The sequence below is a fragment of the Chelonoidis abingdonii genome, chromosome 26 (genome assembly GCF_003597395.2).
Source record: "Chelonoidis abingdonii isolate Lonesome George chromosome 26, CheloAbing_2.0, whole genome shotgun sequence".
Classification (NCBI taxonomy): Eukaryota; Metazoa; Chordata; order Testudines; family Testudinidae; genus Chelonoidis; species Chelonoidis abingdonii.
In genome coordinates, this window is record NC_133794.1 from 9,193,805 (window position 1) to 9,210,562 (window position 16,758).

The window sequence follows — 16,758 nt, forward strand, 5'->3', positions numbered from 1 at the left end:
CCCACATCTTCAACATATCAACATTCCCCCCTCCCCCCAAAGACAGAGACCCCCCAAGCTCCCCTCCCCCGGCACTGGAGAGGCGGGGGGAGGGGCAGCTAAAGTAAGAAAAGGGGGAGGGGTTTTGGCAAATGTTTAAGGCACCTGCTGCCCGTCCATTAGAAGGAATACGGTAACCGCTGCAGGACAGGATCTGCCCACCAGGGGGCGCTGTGGAAAGAAGGCGGGTCTGACAGCTTAAAGGGGCAGAGACACCCCCCCCCGGGGGAGCCCCCGGGAGTCCTGGCCCAGCCGCTACATGACCTCGTAGCCGCTCCGGATGCCCCTCATGAGGCAGCAGGCGAAGACGATGCCCAGGAGCTGCAAGAGGGGACAAGGCGTCAGGCGACCGCGATGCCAACGACCCCCCCTCCCCCACCCGCTGGGCACTGCGACCTTTGCCCTCCAGCCCATTAGAGGGATGGGCACCTCCAGCTCACCCCCAAAGCTCCCGATTGGCCCAGCCTCAGGATCTAGGGTAGGGGAAGTTGTCCGGCACCCTGGATTCCCCAGCACTGCCCAGCCCATTCAGGCTGCCCGTGTGCGGACTCAGGAGCCTGGCATGCCATGGGGCGGGGCCAGGAGCCAGAGCAGGACATGCCATGGGGCGGGTCCAGGAGCCGGGGAGGGGCCAGGAGCCAGGGTGGGACATGCCATGGGGCAAGGTGCTCGGTACCTCGAAGAAGGCGATGCCCAGCGCCACTGCCGCCACGATCACGATGTGTTTTTTCAGCCAGGCCTCGACGCTGTCTGCACAGCCCTGCAGGGGGAGCCGACGAGGGAGCTCAGGGACCCAGCTGGGACAATGTGAACCCCCCTTTCCCCTCAGCTCTGCCCACACACACCCAGGACCGGCGCTAGGGGTTTTAGCGCCCTAGGCACACAGCAATTTCGTCACCTCGCACCCTGGTCCCGCGACTCCAGTGGAGCTGCCGCAGTGGTGCCTGCGGGAGGGTCCACTGGTCCACAGCTCCAGTGGAGCTGCCGCAGTGGTGCCTGCGGGAGGTCCACCAGAGCCGCGGGAGCAGCCGACCTTTGGCAGGCACGACTGTGGCAGCTCCACCGGAGCCGCCTGCCACCCCCTCCGGCAAAATGCCACCCACCAATAATCCTGGCGCCCTAGGCGATTGCCTAGGCTGCCTAAATGGAAGCGCTGGCCCTGCACACACACACCTCCAGCAGAGACAATGCGAACCCCCCTTTCCCCCCAGCTCTGCCCACACACCCCCCGGTCCCAGGCTGGAACTCACTCGGACGTTGATGGTGGCAGCGGTGGGATTCACGTTGCAGGTGGCAACATTGTGGCGTGTCGCCCAACAGCAGATATTGGGACGCTTGCTGGTTGCTTTGAATGGTTCGACGTTGAACCAGTCGTGTTAGTTATGGGCTCCGCAGCAGGAAACTCAAATCAAGAAGAGAACCAGGCATCAGAGCTCAACAGGAAGCTGTTGGCGCTGCCCATGGGGTGCGAGTCTAACGTGGTGTTAGACACCATGGCTGGGGAGTTATGAACTCCCATCCCTCCCCAGCTGTGTCAGAGGAACTATTCCAGCATTTGGAACCAGGCCTGCAACACCCCACCTGGTCCCCCAAATGAGGAAAAGCCACCCCCCCTCACTCACTGGTCCCTCTGGGCAGTTCGCCATGGTTTCCATTATGCAGCGAGTCATTGCCTGTATCTTTGCGCTCGACGGGCATCCTCCAGGCACGGACCTGGAGCGCAGTGCGGACCTGAAGGGAGAGCAGGAGGGGGGTCTCAGAGCACCACCATGCAGCCCAGAGGTGACAGGCTGGTGTCGCGGACTGAGCGCCCCCTTGTGGGCTCTCGCATCACCCACAACCTCAGCTGGGCAGGCCTCCAGACCCAGGCTGAGCCTCACTGGCGATCCCCAGGCAGCCCCCCAAGCGCGTCTCCCCGAGACACACCTGGCGCGGCGGGGGGAGCAGGACCCCCCCATGCGGATCCCACACGGCAGCCATTAGGTGCCCACCTATGTAACCGTTGAAGAGTACCAGCGATGGCAGGCTCTCTCTAACCAGGAGAGATACAGGTGTGAGCAGGATGGCGAACTGTAGGGAGAAGCGGGGTGAGCGGTGCCCCTCAGCCCTGACCCAGCAAGCCCCCCCCCGGCTCCCTGCCCCCCAACGCCTAAACCCTTGTGATGCCCTCTTAATCCTGCCCCCCAGCCAGCCCCCCCTGGCTCCTGTCCCACAGCCCTAAAATCGACCTTTGATGCCTTGAATTCTGCCCCCTCAGCCCTAAAAACCCTTGTTGATGCCCTGAAATCCGCCCCCATCCCCGCCTGGCTCCCTGCCCCCCCAGCCCTGAGAAAACCCTGTGATAGCCCTGAATCCTGCCCCCCGGCTTCCCTGCCCCCCAGCCTTTAAACGCCCTGTGTGCCCCTTGAATCCTGCCCCAACCCCACCCCCAGCAGGCTCCCTGCCCCCCAGCCCTAAACTCTTGTGATGCCCCTGAATCCTGCCCCCCCCGGCTCTGCCGCTGGCCACGCCCCCTCACCGTGGTGACCATGCAGTAGTTTTCTTTGGAGGCCCCGCAGCAGCCAAAGAAGGAGACGAAGAAGATGACAACGCCCACCACAATGATGACGATGGGGGCGCCCGAGGCCGAAGCGCTGCTCATGACCAGCGTCTTGTTGAGATCGATCTGCACCAAGATCCCGATGACGATGAGGGCGACACCGCAGAGCTGGGGGGGATAGGGACAGGTCAATCCCACGCATGGCCTGGTCAGTGCCCCTCCCAGACCCAGGCAACAGGGGCCCTAGGCTGGCCCCGGGCCCCACCAGAGCCAAGAACGTGCTGCCATGTCCCCTCTGCTGGATGGCACCTGACCTGCTCAGCCGTGTGTCACAGCCCCATACTGCTGGCAGCTGATGGGGATTCGCCCATAGCCGGGGTGGCTTTTGGAACGAGGAGAAGGGGGGACGCGAGTACCAGTCCTGCCATCCTCAGGGAGTTCCTCTATTTGCTACAAGAGCTTAAATGTCCCCCCAGGATCTCAAAGCACATGCCAGCCATGATTGAAATGCAGCCACCTCTGGAGCAGTGCTGGAGAAAGGTGTTCCCTCCCCTCAGGTCCTGCCCAGTATCCCCTCCTGGGGGAGGGTTTGGAGAGTTAGGGATACTCCTCCCCCCAGTCAGAATTCAGCCAGGACACTGGGGTTCGCACCCCAAGCCCGCGAGCAGTGCCAGGGCGACGCCATGCAGATACCAGCCACCCTGGCAGCACCTCAGACACCAGAATGGGGGGGCAGAGAGACCCCCACCCTAAAGACAATCTGGAGCAAGGGGAGGGGTGAGAACCCCCCAATAAGTCCCACCTGGCCCTAGAGAGCAATCCACAGACAGACCCAGGCCCTGCGGCCTCCTCATCTCCCCACCCCGTCGGAGGATCTCAAAGCACAAACTCCCTGAACTTCACCTCTTCCACACTCCCATGCACACCCCCCTCCAGCCTCCACCCCCTTCCCAAACAGCCCCGCCTGGCCCTATTTACCTTTCCCTGCCCAAGGAACACAGACCCCACCCACTTGCCTGGGATCAAGGGGCAGAGAGAGGGGAGGGGACACTGGGCTGGGTCAGTCCCAGGTCAGAGGTGGGAGGCACCAAGCCGCCCTGGCCCCACTCAGAGGGGCAGACAGGGTGTATCCCCCACTGCCCTCTGCTGGGCAAGCTCCGCCACATCATAGGCCCCTACCCGGCCTCACCCCACTGAGTGGGGGGTGATTTGGTACCAGCAGGACAGAGCTGGGGGCACCAGACCCTGTGTGGCTGGGGACTCAGCACCCCCCGGGTCCGAGTACTGGGGCCCCATGGGAGCCCCTTCCCCCACCTGGGTATGTGTCCTGTGACTCTGGACCTCCCCTTTCTCCCTGCTCAGCCCCCCCCCGGGGGGGGGGTGTCCTTGTGCACAGGGGGTTAGGATGAGCTGGAACCAGCGGGGCGGGGCGGGAAGGGGAAGGAGCGGGGCCCGCGACGCGGCAAAAGTCAGGAATAGAACCCAGGCCTCAGAAGCTATAGCCTCCCCCAAGACTAAGGCACTAGACCCCACTCTTAACCCGCGGGGGGGGGGGGGGGGTGTGGAACCGGAAGAAGCCACATGGGAGAACAGGCTCCGCCCCCGGGTGTGACCAGGCCTGGGGGTCCCCAACAGGGGAATAATGCCCCCGCTCCACCCTGCCCTCCCTGTCCCCCCCAGAGCCCAGCCACCTTTCTTCTCCTCCAGCCCAGCTACATGGCGGGGGAGGGGGGGGGCGGGGTGTTATTAAAGCCGAGCGACTCTGGAGTCCGTGTTTCCGGCCTGGCCTGCTCGCAGGCGGGTGTGTGTGTGGGTGTGTGTGAGCATGTGCGTGCGTGCGTGTTGTGAGGCCTCGCAGGGGGCAGAGGATCCTGGCACCGGCTTTTCTGCTACAGAGCCCGATGCCAAGCTCGACCCCCTCCACCTCTCCCGGATCCCGGGGCTGACGCCGGCCCCACCGCACAGGGCCGGGCGGCTGCCACGTTAGCCCAGCCCTGGCTCAACCCCCGCCCCCACTAGCAGGACGAGCTCTTGGTGCTAAGCGGGACCTAACCAGCCCTGCAACAAACCGCCTCCTGCTGCTGCCAGCAAGCTGCCCCGGGCTCCCCCTCCCTCCCACCTCCCCAGGGAGCCAGGCCTCTGGGGTTCCCATCCCCGCCCTGGGAGGGGAGCAACACCCAGCGCTTAGAGCAGAGGTGGCTCAGGCCCCCGGATTCCGGTAGCAACTCTGCCACAGCCAAGTCCCTGCTCGTGCCTCAGTTTCCCCATATGCCGAATGAGGCCACTCTACCTTCTGGAGCCTTAAATCGCTGGTGGGGGGGGGCGCAGCACAGGGCGCCAGTCAGAGACCCCAAGCCGGAGCCCTTTCAGTGATGCTTCGTCCGCTAGGATCCCCACCCCAGGAAAGCCCCATGTGCCCAAGTGTGTTTACCTGCCGCGGAGGGAGCGGCCAGCTTGCTTGCCTGTGCAAACACCAGGGACGCTCCCCTGAGCTACTCACCGAGGGCTGCCCCATGTTCATGCCGGGCCAAGGGGAGACACAGACCCTGCCACAGCAGTCACAAGGGCCACTGCTGGGCCAGGTGCTCATTCCCCTGGCTCCAGCACCGCCCACCGCTGAGCCCGACTGCGGGCACCTGGGCCATATCCCTGGCACCACGAGTGTTCCAGCACCGCCCAGGGATTTTCCGGTGCCAACAGGTCTGGAGGGTCCACCTGCCGGCCTCTGAGGGACAGTGGCCAGGGCTGGGCACACGCCCCCTCCACCAAACACTGGGACCCCCCTGGCTGGGTGGGGCTCAGACAGGAAGCTCTGGCTCCTTCCTGCCATTGGGCGGGTGAGACCCCCGTGCGAGCCGCTCGTCCCACCTACGAAGGGTGATTCAGCCCCCTCTTCCCGGCAGGACACGCCCTCCTCCTCCGGCCAGTTCCGTTGGGCAATTGCAGCCCGATTACGATCGAAGCCCAGAGCCGTTAAGCGCTGCCCGGGTCTTTCCCCACCAGCCACTTCCCCTGGGCCGTTCGGATGGCACATGACACCGCAGCGATAGCATCTCCCTCGAGGCGGGGGGCCCAGCTCCAGGGACCACAGCCCTGGAGGTCACTGGATCACGGACAGGCCATGGCAGCGTCAGCAGAGATGTCAAGGGGCGAATGGGCCAGGGAGGCCCAGCTCCTTGTGTGGAGGGGGCATCTGTCCAGGGCTGGCGAGGGGAGGGGAAACCAGCCCTGGCACTGCCTGCCCCAGGCCTGCTCTGGGCTTAGCCAGCAGGGCAATTCTATCGCCGCTGAATACGCTGTCGAGCGGCCCTGGCGGTCAGGCACAAAATCTCCAGCCGCTCTTGGAAAAAATGTGTATGACCCACTCACTGCATCGGGGCGTTACCTCTGAAGCCTAATGCTGGCTAGTTCTGTGTTGACAGTACAGCTGCTGGGCTATTAGCCATAAATCACCAGCTACTCTGGCATGGGGGGGGGGGGCACACCTCCCCAGCTGACTCCTGTTTAGGATGAGCTGCCCACCCCCCACATAAGTAAGTCGCTCCCAAGCAGACACCCTCCAGATCTCCTGCCCAGGAGATCCAGAAAAAGCCTCATGGCCCAACCCCTTGTGCCCCACCCCAGCAGAGAGCTGGGTGCAGCCAGGGAAGGCCCTGTCTGCTCACCTGCAATTCTGGGTTGGTTTGCACCCTCCAGACACGTTAAATGGAAACTCCTGTAACCCATGGGCATGAGCTGGGCGGTGCCATCGCCAGCCAACGCCTGTACTATGCAGCCCCAAGCCTGTTGTCATAGACCTGATACTGCAAACAGGTAGGGGAGAGTCCCGGTGTGACCACAAAGGTCTGAGTGGCACCAGGTTCGTGACAATTCTAGCCAACTTCCTTGCCTCCCTGGCCCCAGGCGTGAGGCCGGCATTGGTATTAGTGATGCTCTGCGTGTTTTTAGGGCCCCTTGGATTCCCGCGCTGGCCACCAGAGCTGGGCTGCAGCTAGCCAACTGCGGCCCCCACAGCAGGGGAAAGGAGCCTCTTCTGGGCTGGGCCAGAACCAGGAACTCAGGCTCCCTCTGAACTTCAGAGGGGCTCAGGGCTGGGAGTGGGAATCTCCTGGTTTCTCTAACGAGCCAAACTGGCCCCTCGGCCCCACGCATCAGCCCCAGCCGGGGCCCATCTAGCCCGGCCTCCAGCCGGCCACAGGGGCAGCCCAGCTGCTTCTGAGGAGGGTCCGGGAACCCTGCAGTGACGGGACAACCGGCCCCTGGAGACCTTCCGCCCAGCCCCACTCCCTGCGTTGCTATAGAGGGGGTCAGCCCCCCACGTCCGGAGGGACCCGACCCCCCCACCTGCCACAGCCTGTCCATGGGGAGCCCCAGTCGGTCCAACTCCAGTGACCCTGGGGAGTTTCCAGCTTCCCCCCACCCGGAGCTGGGCTGGAGCCTGGGCCCCTCCGCGAAGGGGGCAGGAAGACGCGCCCATGGGGAGACTTGGGGGTCAGGAGCCGGCTCGGGTCACCCGAGGGAACGAGGGGGGGGGGCGGGCCCGACTTACCCAGAACAAGAAGTTGAAGAAGAAAACCAGGAACTTGACGCATTTCATGCCGCCCTCCAACGCCATGGCGTCCGCTGCTGGGGGGGCACACAGAGCTCAGAGCTGCGGCGGAGGGGAGGGAAGCAGCGCCCCCCGCACCCCTTCTCCCAGGGAAAGCCCGATCCCGTCGGATTCCTCACCCCTACCCCGCCGGATTCCCCCCCTCCGGCCCCCTGAATCCCCGCCGGATTCCCCACCCATCCGGCCCCCTGAATCCCCTCCTCCGGCCCCCCCCCGCCGGGTTCCCCCTCCTCCGGCCCCCTGAATTCCCCCCCACCCGGATCTTCCCCCTCACCTCAGTCTCCCCCCGGAAAGCAGCGGCCGCTCCCTGCACCCAGCTGGCTCCTGCCTCCCCCCGCGGGACGCAGCTCGCAGCTGCCCGGTCGGTCACTTGACTGCTCGGCTCCACGCAGGTAGCAGGAGGGGCCCCGGCACCATGTGACCCTGTGAGTCAACAGGAAACCCATGAGTGGGCGTGGAGCTACCCCGCCCCTGGGTGGTTCCCAGCCCCGGCTCCGGGGGCCGCGGTTAAATCCTCCCCCACGGCCGGTCCGGCCCTGCGAGCCCCGGGACCTGCCCCCACGCGGCTATGGCTGGCGTCTCGGGGGGGAGCCTGCGGGGCGGGGTCCGCTCAGCTCCCCACCTGTGGCTGGGGTTTGACTTTGCCCCTTGGAAAGCGCCCCACGGCCCCGCGTGACCTGAGATCTCCCCCGGGAGTGAACAGCAACTTCCTGCAGCTCAGCCAGGGTCCATCTAGTCCCGGACCCCAGCACCCCGGCCAGAGACCAGACCAGGGCAGCTGGCCAAGCCCCCAGCTCCCAGCCCTGCCCCTGAACTGACCCTGTTCTTTTCTGAACCCAGTTATACTCTGGGCCCTTCACAACATCCCCTGGCGATGAGTTCCACAGGTTAACTGCATTGCATGGAAATGCACTGCTCTGGTGTAGGAACCTGCTGCCTGTTCACTTCATCAGCAACCCCAGGGAACGGGCAAATAACCCTCCCTAGTCACTCGTCCTTTCACTGGCTGGGTCTCTGAAAACACTCAGTGGGCAGAAAAGCAAACAGAACGGCAGGAATCCTTAGGACAGGGAGAGAGAAGAGAAAATATCACGTATAAATCCACAGGACGCCCACCCCTTGACCACGGCCTGCAGATGTGGTGGCCCCGTCCCAAAAAAGATCTATTGGAATTGGAAAAGGTTCACAAAAGGGCAACAATGATGAGGGCTTTGGACCGGCTGCCATGTGAGGAGAGATTCGTGAGACTGGGACTGTTCAGCCTGGAAAAGTGCCGACTATGGGGAGATATGGCTGAGGGCTATAAAACCCTGCCTGGTGTGGAGAAAGTAAAGAAGGGAGGGTTATTTACTCATAGCACAAGAACTAGGAGTCACCCAATGAAATTACTAGGCAGCAGGTTTAAAACAAAGGAAAGGCAGAATTTCTTCACACAGCGCAGTCACTGGTGGGACTCCTGGCCAGAGGATGCTGGGAAGGCCAGGACTATAGCAGGGTTCAGAAAAGAACTAGAGAAGTTCACAGAGGTCAGGGGTCCATCAATGGCTACTAGCCAGGCTGGGCAGGGACGGGGTCCCTGGGCTCTGTGTGCCAGAAGCTGGGAATGGGCGACAGGGGATGGATCACTTGATGATTCCCTGTCCGGTTCATTCCCTCTGGGGCACTTGGCACTGGCCGCTGTCAGCAGCCAGGACACCGGGCTGGATGGACCCTTGGTTTGACCCAGTCTGGCCATTCTTATGTTCTTCCCCCCCAGGCCTGATTTTCTCGCCCTCTCTCCTAGCCCCCCCCCCCCCCCCCCCCCCCCCCCCCCCCCCCCCCCCCCCGTGTCGTCTCCTTTCTAAGCTGAAGGGCCCCGGGCTGGCGTCTGTCCTCGGACGGGAGCCGTTCCAGCCCCAGGAAGGAGCATCCTGCTGCTCTGTGCAGCGTAGCTAGTCCTCTATGGGGCAGGACCCAAACCACCCCAGGTGCTGAGTGTTGGGTTCGACAGGGCTGGGAGCAGGAAGCCGAATCAGACAAATTAGTTGGAAATTAGGCCCAGGTTGTTAATGGGGGGAGGGGGAGAGATTAGCCCCTGGACCCACCTTCCCAGGGCAGGGGGATCCTCCATCTGCACCCAGGGCAGCCTAGAGGAGAAGCCGGGGTCTCTCCGGCCCCTGCATGGCAGTAGAACAGTTCCCCCTCCATCGATAGTTCACCCAGGCCCTAGAGAGGCTTTTCCTCACAGACGGGCCCCCTCCCAGGAGGATCATGTCCAGCCCCGCCTGGCCTGGCTGGGGGGCTCTGCTCTGGGACTAGGTGATGCTCCCAGGGCTGAGCAGGGCATGGGGCGCAATGGGGCTGCCCGTTCCAAAGGAGCTTGTGGGGCTGGGCAGCTTCCCAGGGAACGCGGCTCCCCCGGCCTGGAAGCAGCAATCTGGTTTCTCTTGCAAATAGCGCGGGCTGGAGAACAACAGCCTGCGGCGGGTGCAGGAGCCAACAGCGCTGGCCCCGGGGCGCTGAATCGCCTGCTCCAGGGAGCCTCTGAGCCCCCCCAACAGTGTAAGGGAGTCACAGCCCCTCACAGCTGGTCCAGACCAGCTTAGCTCCGTGGGAGGAGCCAGGCCTCCTGGGTTCTGTCCCAGTTCTTGGAGGGCTCATGCAGGGGGCTGGGAACCAGGACTTCCAGGCCTCGCTGCGTGACCCTGGGCAGAACGCTGGCTTGGTCAGTGCCTCAGTTTCCCCCTCTGGGGAATGCAGACAATGCCGGGCTGTTGTCAAACTGCCTTGGAAAGTGACTTCATTTTACCCAGGAAAGTCCCTGGGTGCTGGGCTGGCATCAGCCTGGATAGGACAAACCTTCCTTTATGGCCACATTGCAGGGGCAGGCCCGGGGGGGGAGGCGGGAGCTGTCAGTTAGGGGCAGGACCCTGGTTTTAAATGTCTACCTAACACCCTTGTGTTTTATAGCCTCCCTCGGGGCATTACAGAGAGACCCTCCCCCAAGATCAGTCGCCAAAGAGCGTGTAGGCTGCGCCCTTGGGCACTCTGCCTGCTGCCCGCGGCACGGAACGGGCACGCCATGCGAGGAGCTGGAGTGTCACGTTAGTGTGTGGTGCCTAGCGGTCCTGTGCCAGGCCCTGCACAGACACAGAGGAGGAGCCAGCCCCTGCCCAGAGAGCCTCACCCTAAGCAGGCCGGGCAAGAGGGAGGTCAGGGCACTAAGGCCCAGAGCGATTTGGTGACTTGCTCACGGTGCGTGCAGAGCTCAGAACTGACCCCAGGTGAGCAGTTAGACCTGGAAACAGCACCCCCTAGAAGGGAAAGGCCCATGCCCCATTCCCAGCCCCCCCGAGCCAGCCAGGCCCCACCTTGGGGATCAGAGCCAGCACCCCCTGGAAGGGAAAGGCCCCATGCCCCATTCCCAGCCTCTTCCCCCCCAGCCAGCCAGTCCCTGCCCTGGGGCCGGATCACCCCCTGGAGAGGGGCCGCCCATTGCTCCAGATTAGATATCAGCAGGGTGAGGTGCATGGAAACGCCTCCCTCTGCCCTGCCCAGACACAGCTCAGCACTGCCAGGTAGGGGAGTCCCAGGGCGTGGGCTGCCCAGAGCCAGGACTCCTGGGTTCTAGTCCTACCTCTGTGCTCCCAGACTAGGTCACCGGGGGCAGGTCCCTTCCCCTCCCTGTGCCTCTCTCCCCACCCCCCTGCTCACCTCTGTACAGCTGCCCTCCTCTGCGTCCAGCTCCTGGCACCCCCGGCTCGAGCCTGAGCCAAGGGGCCTGGAGCAGGACACTCCCACAGTGGCTACCAGGGGAGCGAGGGGTGCCCAGAGAATGCTGGGGACTGGGACCTGCATGCCAGGGAAGAGCCAGTGGCCCTAGTGAGCTCTCTGCCACCCCGCTCCCTGGCAGGCCCCCTCTGGGAGCTCTGAGCCCCAGCCCGGCGCCAGAGCCTGGGCTCGGCTCTGCAGGGGGGGCAGCAGCAGCCATGGGCAGAAAGGTCTGGGGTGCCAGGCAGGGGGCTTGTTATGCCGCACTGCACTGACCCCCCTGACCAGCTAGCGGGGGCAGCTGCCAGGGCCCTGCTGGGGGCATCCAGCTGCAAGACAAGGGCCTGGCCCCCAGCCCCCGTGCTCACTGCTCATCCTGGGGGAAGCCCCCCCGGCTCCAGGGGGGATTGCCTGGCTGGGCAGAATGGGGACAAGTTTCCGGCTGATCCTGCCCGCTACTGGCTCCAGCTGGTAGAGCAGCATGGGGCCTGATGCCATGCCCAGAGGGGTCTGGTGCAGTCCCAGAGCCCGCCCAGCTCTGCCCCAGGGCTGGGTGAGAACCCGGTGCCACAGGAGCACCTGCCAGGCAATGGCTCTGGAGATGGGGCTGGCCAGGGGGAGGAGGGAGAACAAATGAAAGGCGAGAGGGTGGGAAATGAAACGCACTGTTTAATGGGGGCCAGGCAACGCCCCCCCACGGAAGCTGGCACAAATGGGCGAGCTCAGCACAGGCAGCGCCCACAGCACTAGCGGGGGGGTGGGGCTGGAAGGATCCGAGGTGGGGAGAGGGGGTGGGGGTGCCACCTCTCTGGGGCCTTTGCCCCATGCGTCAGGTCTGTGGCACCTGATGGGAGCAGTAGCCGCCTGCAGCCCCCTGCCCCCCATCCAACCTCACCCCTTTGCGCCCTTGGTGCCAGCCTGCCCCCATACACCGAGCTGGGTGGGGCCAGGCTCCCCCCACCCCCCAGGCAGTCCCTTGCGGGTCACAGGGCAGCAGTGGCCAGCGTGGCCATCACCAACTCCAGGTGTTCACGGTGCATGAAGGCCACCAGGCCCCCCCGGTTGGCCCAGCGCTCGGCCCCCACGGCGTCCCCCGCAGGCTGGTGGTAGGTCAGCTCTGGCAGCGCCCCCCGCTGGCCAGCGCGCCAGGCCTGCAGGGCAGCCTCCAGGTCCACCATCCCTCCGCCCAGGGCCCGCAGAATGGCATGGGGGGCACACGAGTCCCACTTGAAGGTGCTGCCCTCCGAGAGGATGTAGGCCTCGGCCAGTCCCAGGATCACACACAGCATCTTGTAGCCGGCGCCTGAGACGAAGCGCAGCCGCTCCCCGTACAGTGGCCTCAGCGCCCGCTGGATCGCTGGCGTCTCACTGCTGCTCAGGACGACAGAGGGCTTGGGGCACAGCGGGGGCCGGCGCAGCGAGGACAGGCTGGTGCCCTGGTATGAGATGCCCCAGTGATAGACACCCTGCCACCTGCGCACAGGAGAACACAGCGGAGACAGCACCAGCTGCGATGCTGATGGCAGCCGCTCAGGAGAGGAGCTCGGGGCTGGGCTAGCAGGGGCTGTGGCTTGGGAGTGAGGGGCACCGGCAGAGCTGGAGAATGGGGGAGCCCAGGGCTGGGCTCGGAGGGGGCTGCGGGTCGGGAGTGAGGGGCACTAGCCGAGCTGGGGGGTGCAGAACCCAGGGCTGGGCTCAGAGGGGGCTGCGGGTCAGGACTCGGGGACACCCTGGGGGTGGTCCCTGCCTTGAACTGAAGCTGATCAGAGGTAACCAGGAGCCTCAGAGCCAGCAGCCACTGGCAAAGCAACCCCCTTGACCCCCTTCTCTCTGCCCCAGTCCCTGGGGGAAGGGTGGGGTGGGTGCAGGCCAAGGGCTCCCAAGTAGGGTTCCCCAGCAAGGTCCAGCTGCTGGGTCACCTGCAGAACCCCTAGGCCAGGGGCAGTGCCAGGGGAGATGCGGGGGTGAGGGGCAGGTACCTGTGGGTTAGGGGGTCCTCTCGGAAGAACGGCTCGTTGATGACCCCCAGGACCGGGTCTCCCGAGCTGCGGTCGTATGCCCCGATGAGCACCAGCGCTGAGCGCAGCCCGGACGGACAGATGCCACCGATGGGCGCCACACAGGCCTGGCCGCGGATGTACTGATTGGTGGAGTCTACCGGAGAAAGGCGGTGTCAGAATCAGGCCTCGAGCCCTGCCTGGGCCAGAGCACAAAGCCCCCCAGCCTAAGCCACGTGGCTCCCTTTGTCCTCGGCTTGCGGGCCACTGGGCAACAAGTTCCCTGGGCCTCAGCATGACAGGCGCTAACTGGGGGTCTCAGCCCTAGAGCCGGGGCTGTGGGGTCCCTCCCGGGCAGGGAGGAGCCAGCTTGGGGTGGGGCCATGGGTCAGCATCTTTTCCCAGCCCCAGGGCACCCCAGTAGGGGGTGAAGTTGGTCAGCTGCTCTCAGCGCCCCCTGGTGTCGTGCTGGGGGATGGCAGTGAGGGACCCCCCTTACCAATGGGGTCAATCCAGATGGCCAGTCTCTCCGGGGGGATTGCCAGCGCCACAGCGTCCAGCGCCGGGTCCTGCAGCACCACCTCCTGGTGGATGGCCGCTGCCAGCAGCTCGGCCGCCGGCCGGTTCCGGTCCAGGATTGTAAAGAGCAGCGAGGCCGTGTCCTGCTGGGTCGCACACACCTGCACCTCCAGGGTCTCTCCTGCGGGCGGACGGGTTAGCCAGACAGGGCAGGCTCGAGGGCCCCAGTATAGCATGAAGGTGGGGGGGCTCCCCCACCCCAATACAGGACCAGCTCAGACCTCCAGCATGAGCTGGGACAGGCTGCGTGGGAGACCAGGGACCCCACCCTGGTCCATGGCCACACCGCCAAGTCACTCACCCAGGCTGTTCTCAAACTGGTTCGACTCCTCCCCGCAGATGTGCCCATGCAGCTCCGGGAACTGAAAGAGATGGGAGGAGTGGGGGTCAGGGCAGCATGAACGCCTTGTCTCAGGCCCTTGAGACTCCTCCATCCAGGGGCGGCTCTAGATATTTCGCCGCCCCAAGCATGGTGGCATGCCACGGGGGGCGCTCTGCCGGTCGCTGGTCCCACGGCTCCACCGAAGCTGCGGGACCAGCGGACCCTCTGCAGGCACACTGCCGAAGGCTGGCTGCCTGCCGCCCTCCCGGCGACCAGCAAAGCACCCCCCGTGGCATGCCGCCCCAAGCACGCGCTTGGTGTGCTGGGGCCTGGAGCCGCCCCGCCTCCATCTCCCTTGGTCTAGGAGAGGGGATCCTGGAGGGGGGTGTCCTAGGCAGCTCCTTGCCTCAGGGCTAAGATGCCCTCCCCATGCCCCCAAGGGGCACCCCCTGCTCCTGCCTGGGCGCCATCTCCACCCCCTGCATGCAGTCAGGCAGGCGGAGGGAACAGGCCCCCCGCCCCACAGGGCGCCCACAGGTACCTCCTTGCCCACGTCGTGCTTTATGACCTCCTGGATGAGCACGTCCGCCAGCGTCTTGAAATCCTGCACAAACTTCTTGTTCTTGTCGGTCCCCGTCTTCTCTTCGATGAGCAGCTGGAAGAGCGCCTCCTCCTGGCGGCACAGCTGGGCAATGCGGGCCGACTTCTCCGATGCCCCCACCAGGCTCTTCAGCAGGGCCGCCATGGTGGAGCGGGGGTCTGGAAGGGAGGGAGGGATAGATGGCACCTTGGATCCCCCCATACCTTCCCATAGGCCAAGAGAGACCATAGCCCACCAGACGGGGAAAAGTGCAGTGGTTAGAGGGCGGGACGGGGGGAGCGGGTCTCCCAGGTGCATGGGGAAGGGAAGCAGGGCTAGCAGGAGAGCAAGGGGCTAGGATCCAGTTCTGTGCCCGACCCATTGCACGACTTTGGACAAGTCCTGTCTCCAGGCCTCAGTTTCCCCTCCAAAATGGGGAGAGATGAGACTTGTCTCCCCCTCTCATGGGGCTGCAGGGCAGGCTGCAGAGGGGCCAGGACCACCACCTGGCATCATGGCACCCAAGGGGTTAGCTGGGTCTAAAACAGCAGGCGCTAATTGCAGGCCCGGGAGCCCGAGGAGGAGCTCGGAGACAGGGAGCCATCTGCCAGGCGGGACAGGGCTCACCCCGGCTCCAAAGGTTTCTGTGAGAGGCACATGCCAAAATTAACCCAAACTGCTGCGAGATGTGACAGAGGCCAGGCCAGGCCGAGTGCCAGAGGGCAGGGGAACACCACGGGGACTCTCACCTGGCCTGGGGCCACGGAGCAACCCACGGGGACTCTGGCCCAGAGCCATGCTTCAACCCACGGGGACTCTGGCCCAGCCTGGGGCCATGGAGCAACCCACGTGGACTCCGGCCCGGGGCCAGGGCTCAACCCACGGGGATTCTGGCCCGGCCTGGGGCCACGGAGCAACCCACGGGGACTCTGGCCTGGCGCCACGGAGTGACTCACGGGGACTCTGGCCCGGAGCCAGGGCTCGACCCACGGGGACTCTGGCCAGGGGCCAGGGCTCGACCCACGGGGACTCTGGCCAGGGGCCAGGGCTCGACCCATGGGGACTCTGGCCCGGCCTGGGGCCATGGAGTGACCCACAGGGACTCTGGCCTGGAGCCAGGGCTCGAGCCACGGGGACTCTGGCCCGGCCTGGGGCCACGGAGTGACCCACGGGACTCTGGCTCGACCCACGGGGACTCTGGCCCAGGGCCGGGGCTCGACCCACGGGGACTCTGGCCTGGGGCCATGCCTCGACCCATGGGGACTCTGGCCCGGCCTGGGGCTATGGAGCGACTCATGGGGACTCTGGCCTGGAGCCATGCCTCGACCCATGGGGACTCTGGCCCGGCCTGGGGCCACGGAGTGACCCACGGGACTCTGGTTCGACCCACGGGGACTCTGGCCTGGGGCCACGCCTCGACCCACGGGGACTCTGGCCTGGGGCCACGCCTCGACCCACGGGGACTCTGGCCCGGCCTGGGGCCATGGAGCGACTCACGGGGACTCTGGCCTGGAGCCATGCCTCGACCCATGGGGACTCTCGCCCGGCCTGGGGCCACAAAGCAACCCACGGGGGCTCTGGCCTGGGGCCATGCCTCGACCCACGGGGACTCTGGCCCAGGGCCGGGGCCATGAAGCAACCCACGGGGACTCTGGCCCGGGGCCATGCCTCGACCCACAGGGACTCTGGCCCGGCCTGGGGCCACGGAGCGACCCACGGGGACTCTGGCTCGACCCACGGGGACTCTGGCCCGGGGCCGGGGCTCGACCCACGGGGCTCCAGCCTGGCCTGCTCCCCCAGGCAAAGGTTCCTTCTGGGGGATGCTGCCTTTGGTCCCATGGCAGAGCACTGGGCCAAGTTGGCAGCGCGTGGGGGAGGGGAAGGAGACTGGGGCAATTCCCTCAGCCCCTCCTGTTGCCAGCCCCCTCCTCGCTGGCTTGGAGGGGCGAGGCCAGCTGGTGGGGAACAGCATTGGCAGGGGGGCAGCCTCCCAGGACTTGGCTGGGAGACCCTCACCCGCCAGTGCCATGGGCCTGCCCCATCGGAGCCCTGGGCTCCCCAGGGGGTGCAGCTACCTCTCCCGGGCCATACCGGGCCAGCAGCACATCCAGCTCCCTGGCCCAGGTCCCACAGAGACCCCTCCCCCTCCCTTCCAGAGGCCACCCCACCCTGCCTGAGTCAGGCACCAGCCCAAACCAGGAGGCCCCACATTAACCCCTTCAGTGCCAAACAGCATCCCAGGCCAGAGCCCAGACAAACAGCAGAGAAAGCAGCAGCCCCCCCCAGCCTGTGACCTGCCCCCCCCAGCCTGTGACCTGCCCCCACCTGTGACCTTCCCCCCCA

At 65.4% G+C, this 16,758-nt stretch overlaps 2 protein-coding genes and 1 long non-coding RNA gene across 4 annotated transcripts in view; 1 reads left to right on the forward strand and 2 right to left on the reverse strand.

Moving 5' to 3' along the window:
* The window catches only part of LOC142045970 (uncharacterized), a 128,965-nt gene that overhangs the window by 25,868 nt on the left and 86,339 nt on the right, over nucleotides 1–16,758 (forward strand). The gene's annotated exons all lie outside the window — the stretch shown is intronic.
* On the reverse strand, nucleotides 196–7,559 carry CD63 (CD63 molecule). The gene is made up of 8 exons (XM_075061212.1): nucleotides 7,462–7,559; nucleotides 7,128–7,204; nucleotides 2,558–2,746; nucleotides 1,966–2,109; nucleotides 1,662–1,770; nucleotides 1,290–1,384; nucleotides 716–799; nucleotides 196–360 (listed from the first exon to the last, which is right to left on the reverse strand). Exons 2-8 carry the CDS (start codon nucleotides 7,191–7,193, stop codon nucleotides 295–297), a joined length of 753 nt encoding a protein of 250 aa, XP_074917313.1. The 5' UTR covers nucleotides 7,194–7,204; nucleotides 7,462–7,559; the 3' UTR covers nucleotides 196–294.
* The window catches only part of LOC116827757 (inositol polyphosphate 1-phosphatase-like), a 6,929-nt gene continuing 2,070 nt past the window's right edge, over nucleotides 11,900–16,758 (reverse strand). For both annotated transcript variants that reach the window (XM_032785575.2, XM_032785573.2), the window contains exons 2-6: nucleotides 14,377–14,594; nucleotides 13,815–13,875; nucleotides 13,434–13,634; nucleotides 12,917–13,091; nucleotides 11,900–12,410 (exon numbers count right to left, since the gene is read on the reverse strand). In XM_032785575.2, coding sequence (XP_032641466.1) covers nucleotides 11,921–12,410; nucleotides 12,917–13,091; nucleotides 13,434–13,634; nucleotides 13,815–13,875; nucleotides 14,377–14,580 — 1,131 coding nt within the window. In that variant the 5' untranslated portion in view covers nucleotides 14,581–14,594 and the 3' untranslated portion in view covers nucleotides 11,900–11,920. The remainder of the gene's footprint in view (nucleotides 12,411–12,916; nucleotides 13,092–13,433; nucleotides 13,635–13,814; nucleotides 13,876–14,376; nucleotides 14,595–16,758) is intronic.

Coding starts and splice junctions, on each gene's coding strand:
- CD63 (XM_075061212.1), bottom strand. CDS start 7,193: ATGGCGTTGGAGGGCGGCATGAAATGCGTCAAGTTCCTGGTTTTCTTC. Junction 2,747..7,127: donor TCTTCAACTTCTTGTTCTGG/GTAAGTCGGGCC, acceptor TATCCCCCCCAG/CTCTGCGGTGTCGCCCTCAT. Junction 1,385..1,661: donor CGAACTGCCCAGAGGGACCA/GTGAGTGAGGGG, acceptor AACCATTCAAAG/CAACCAGCAAGCGTCCCAAT.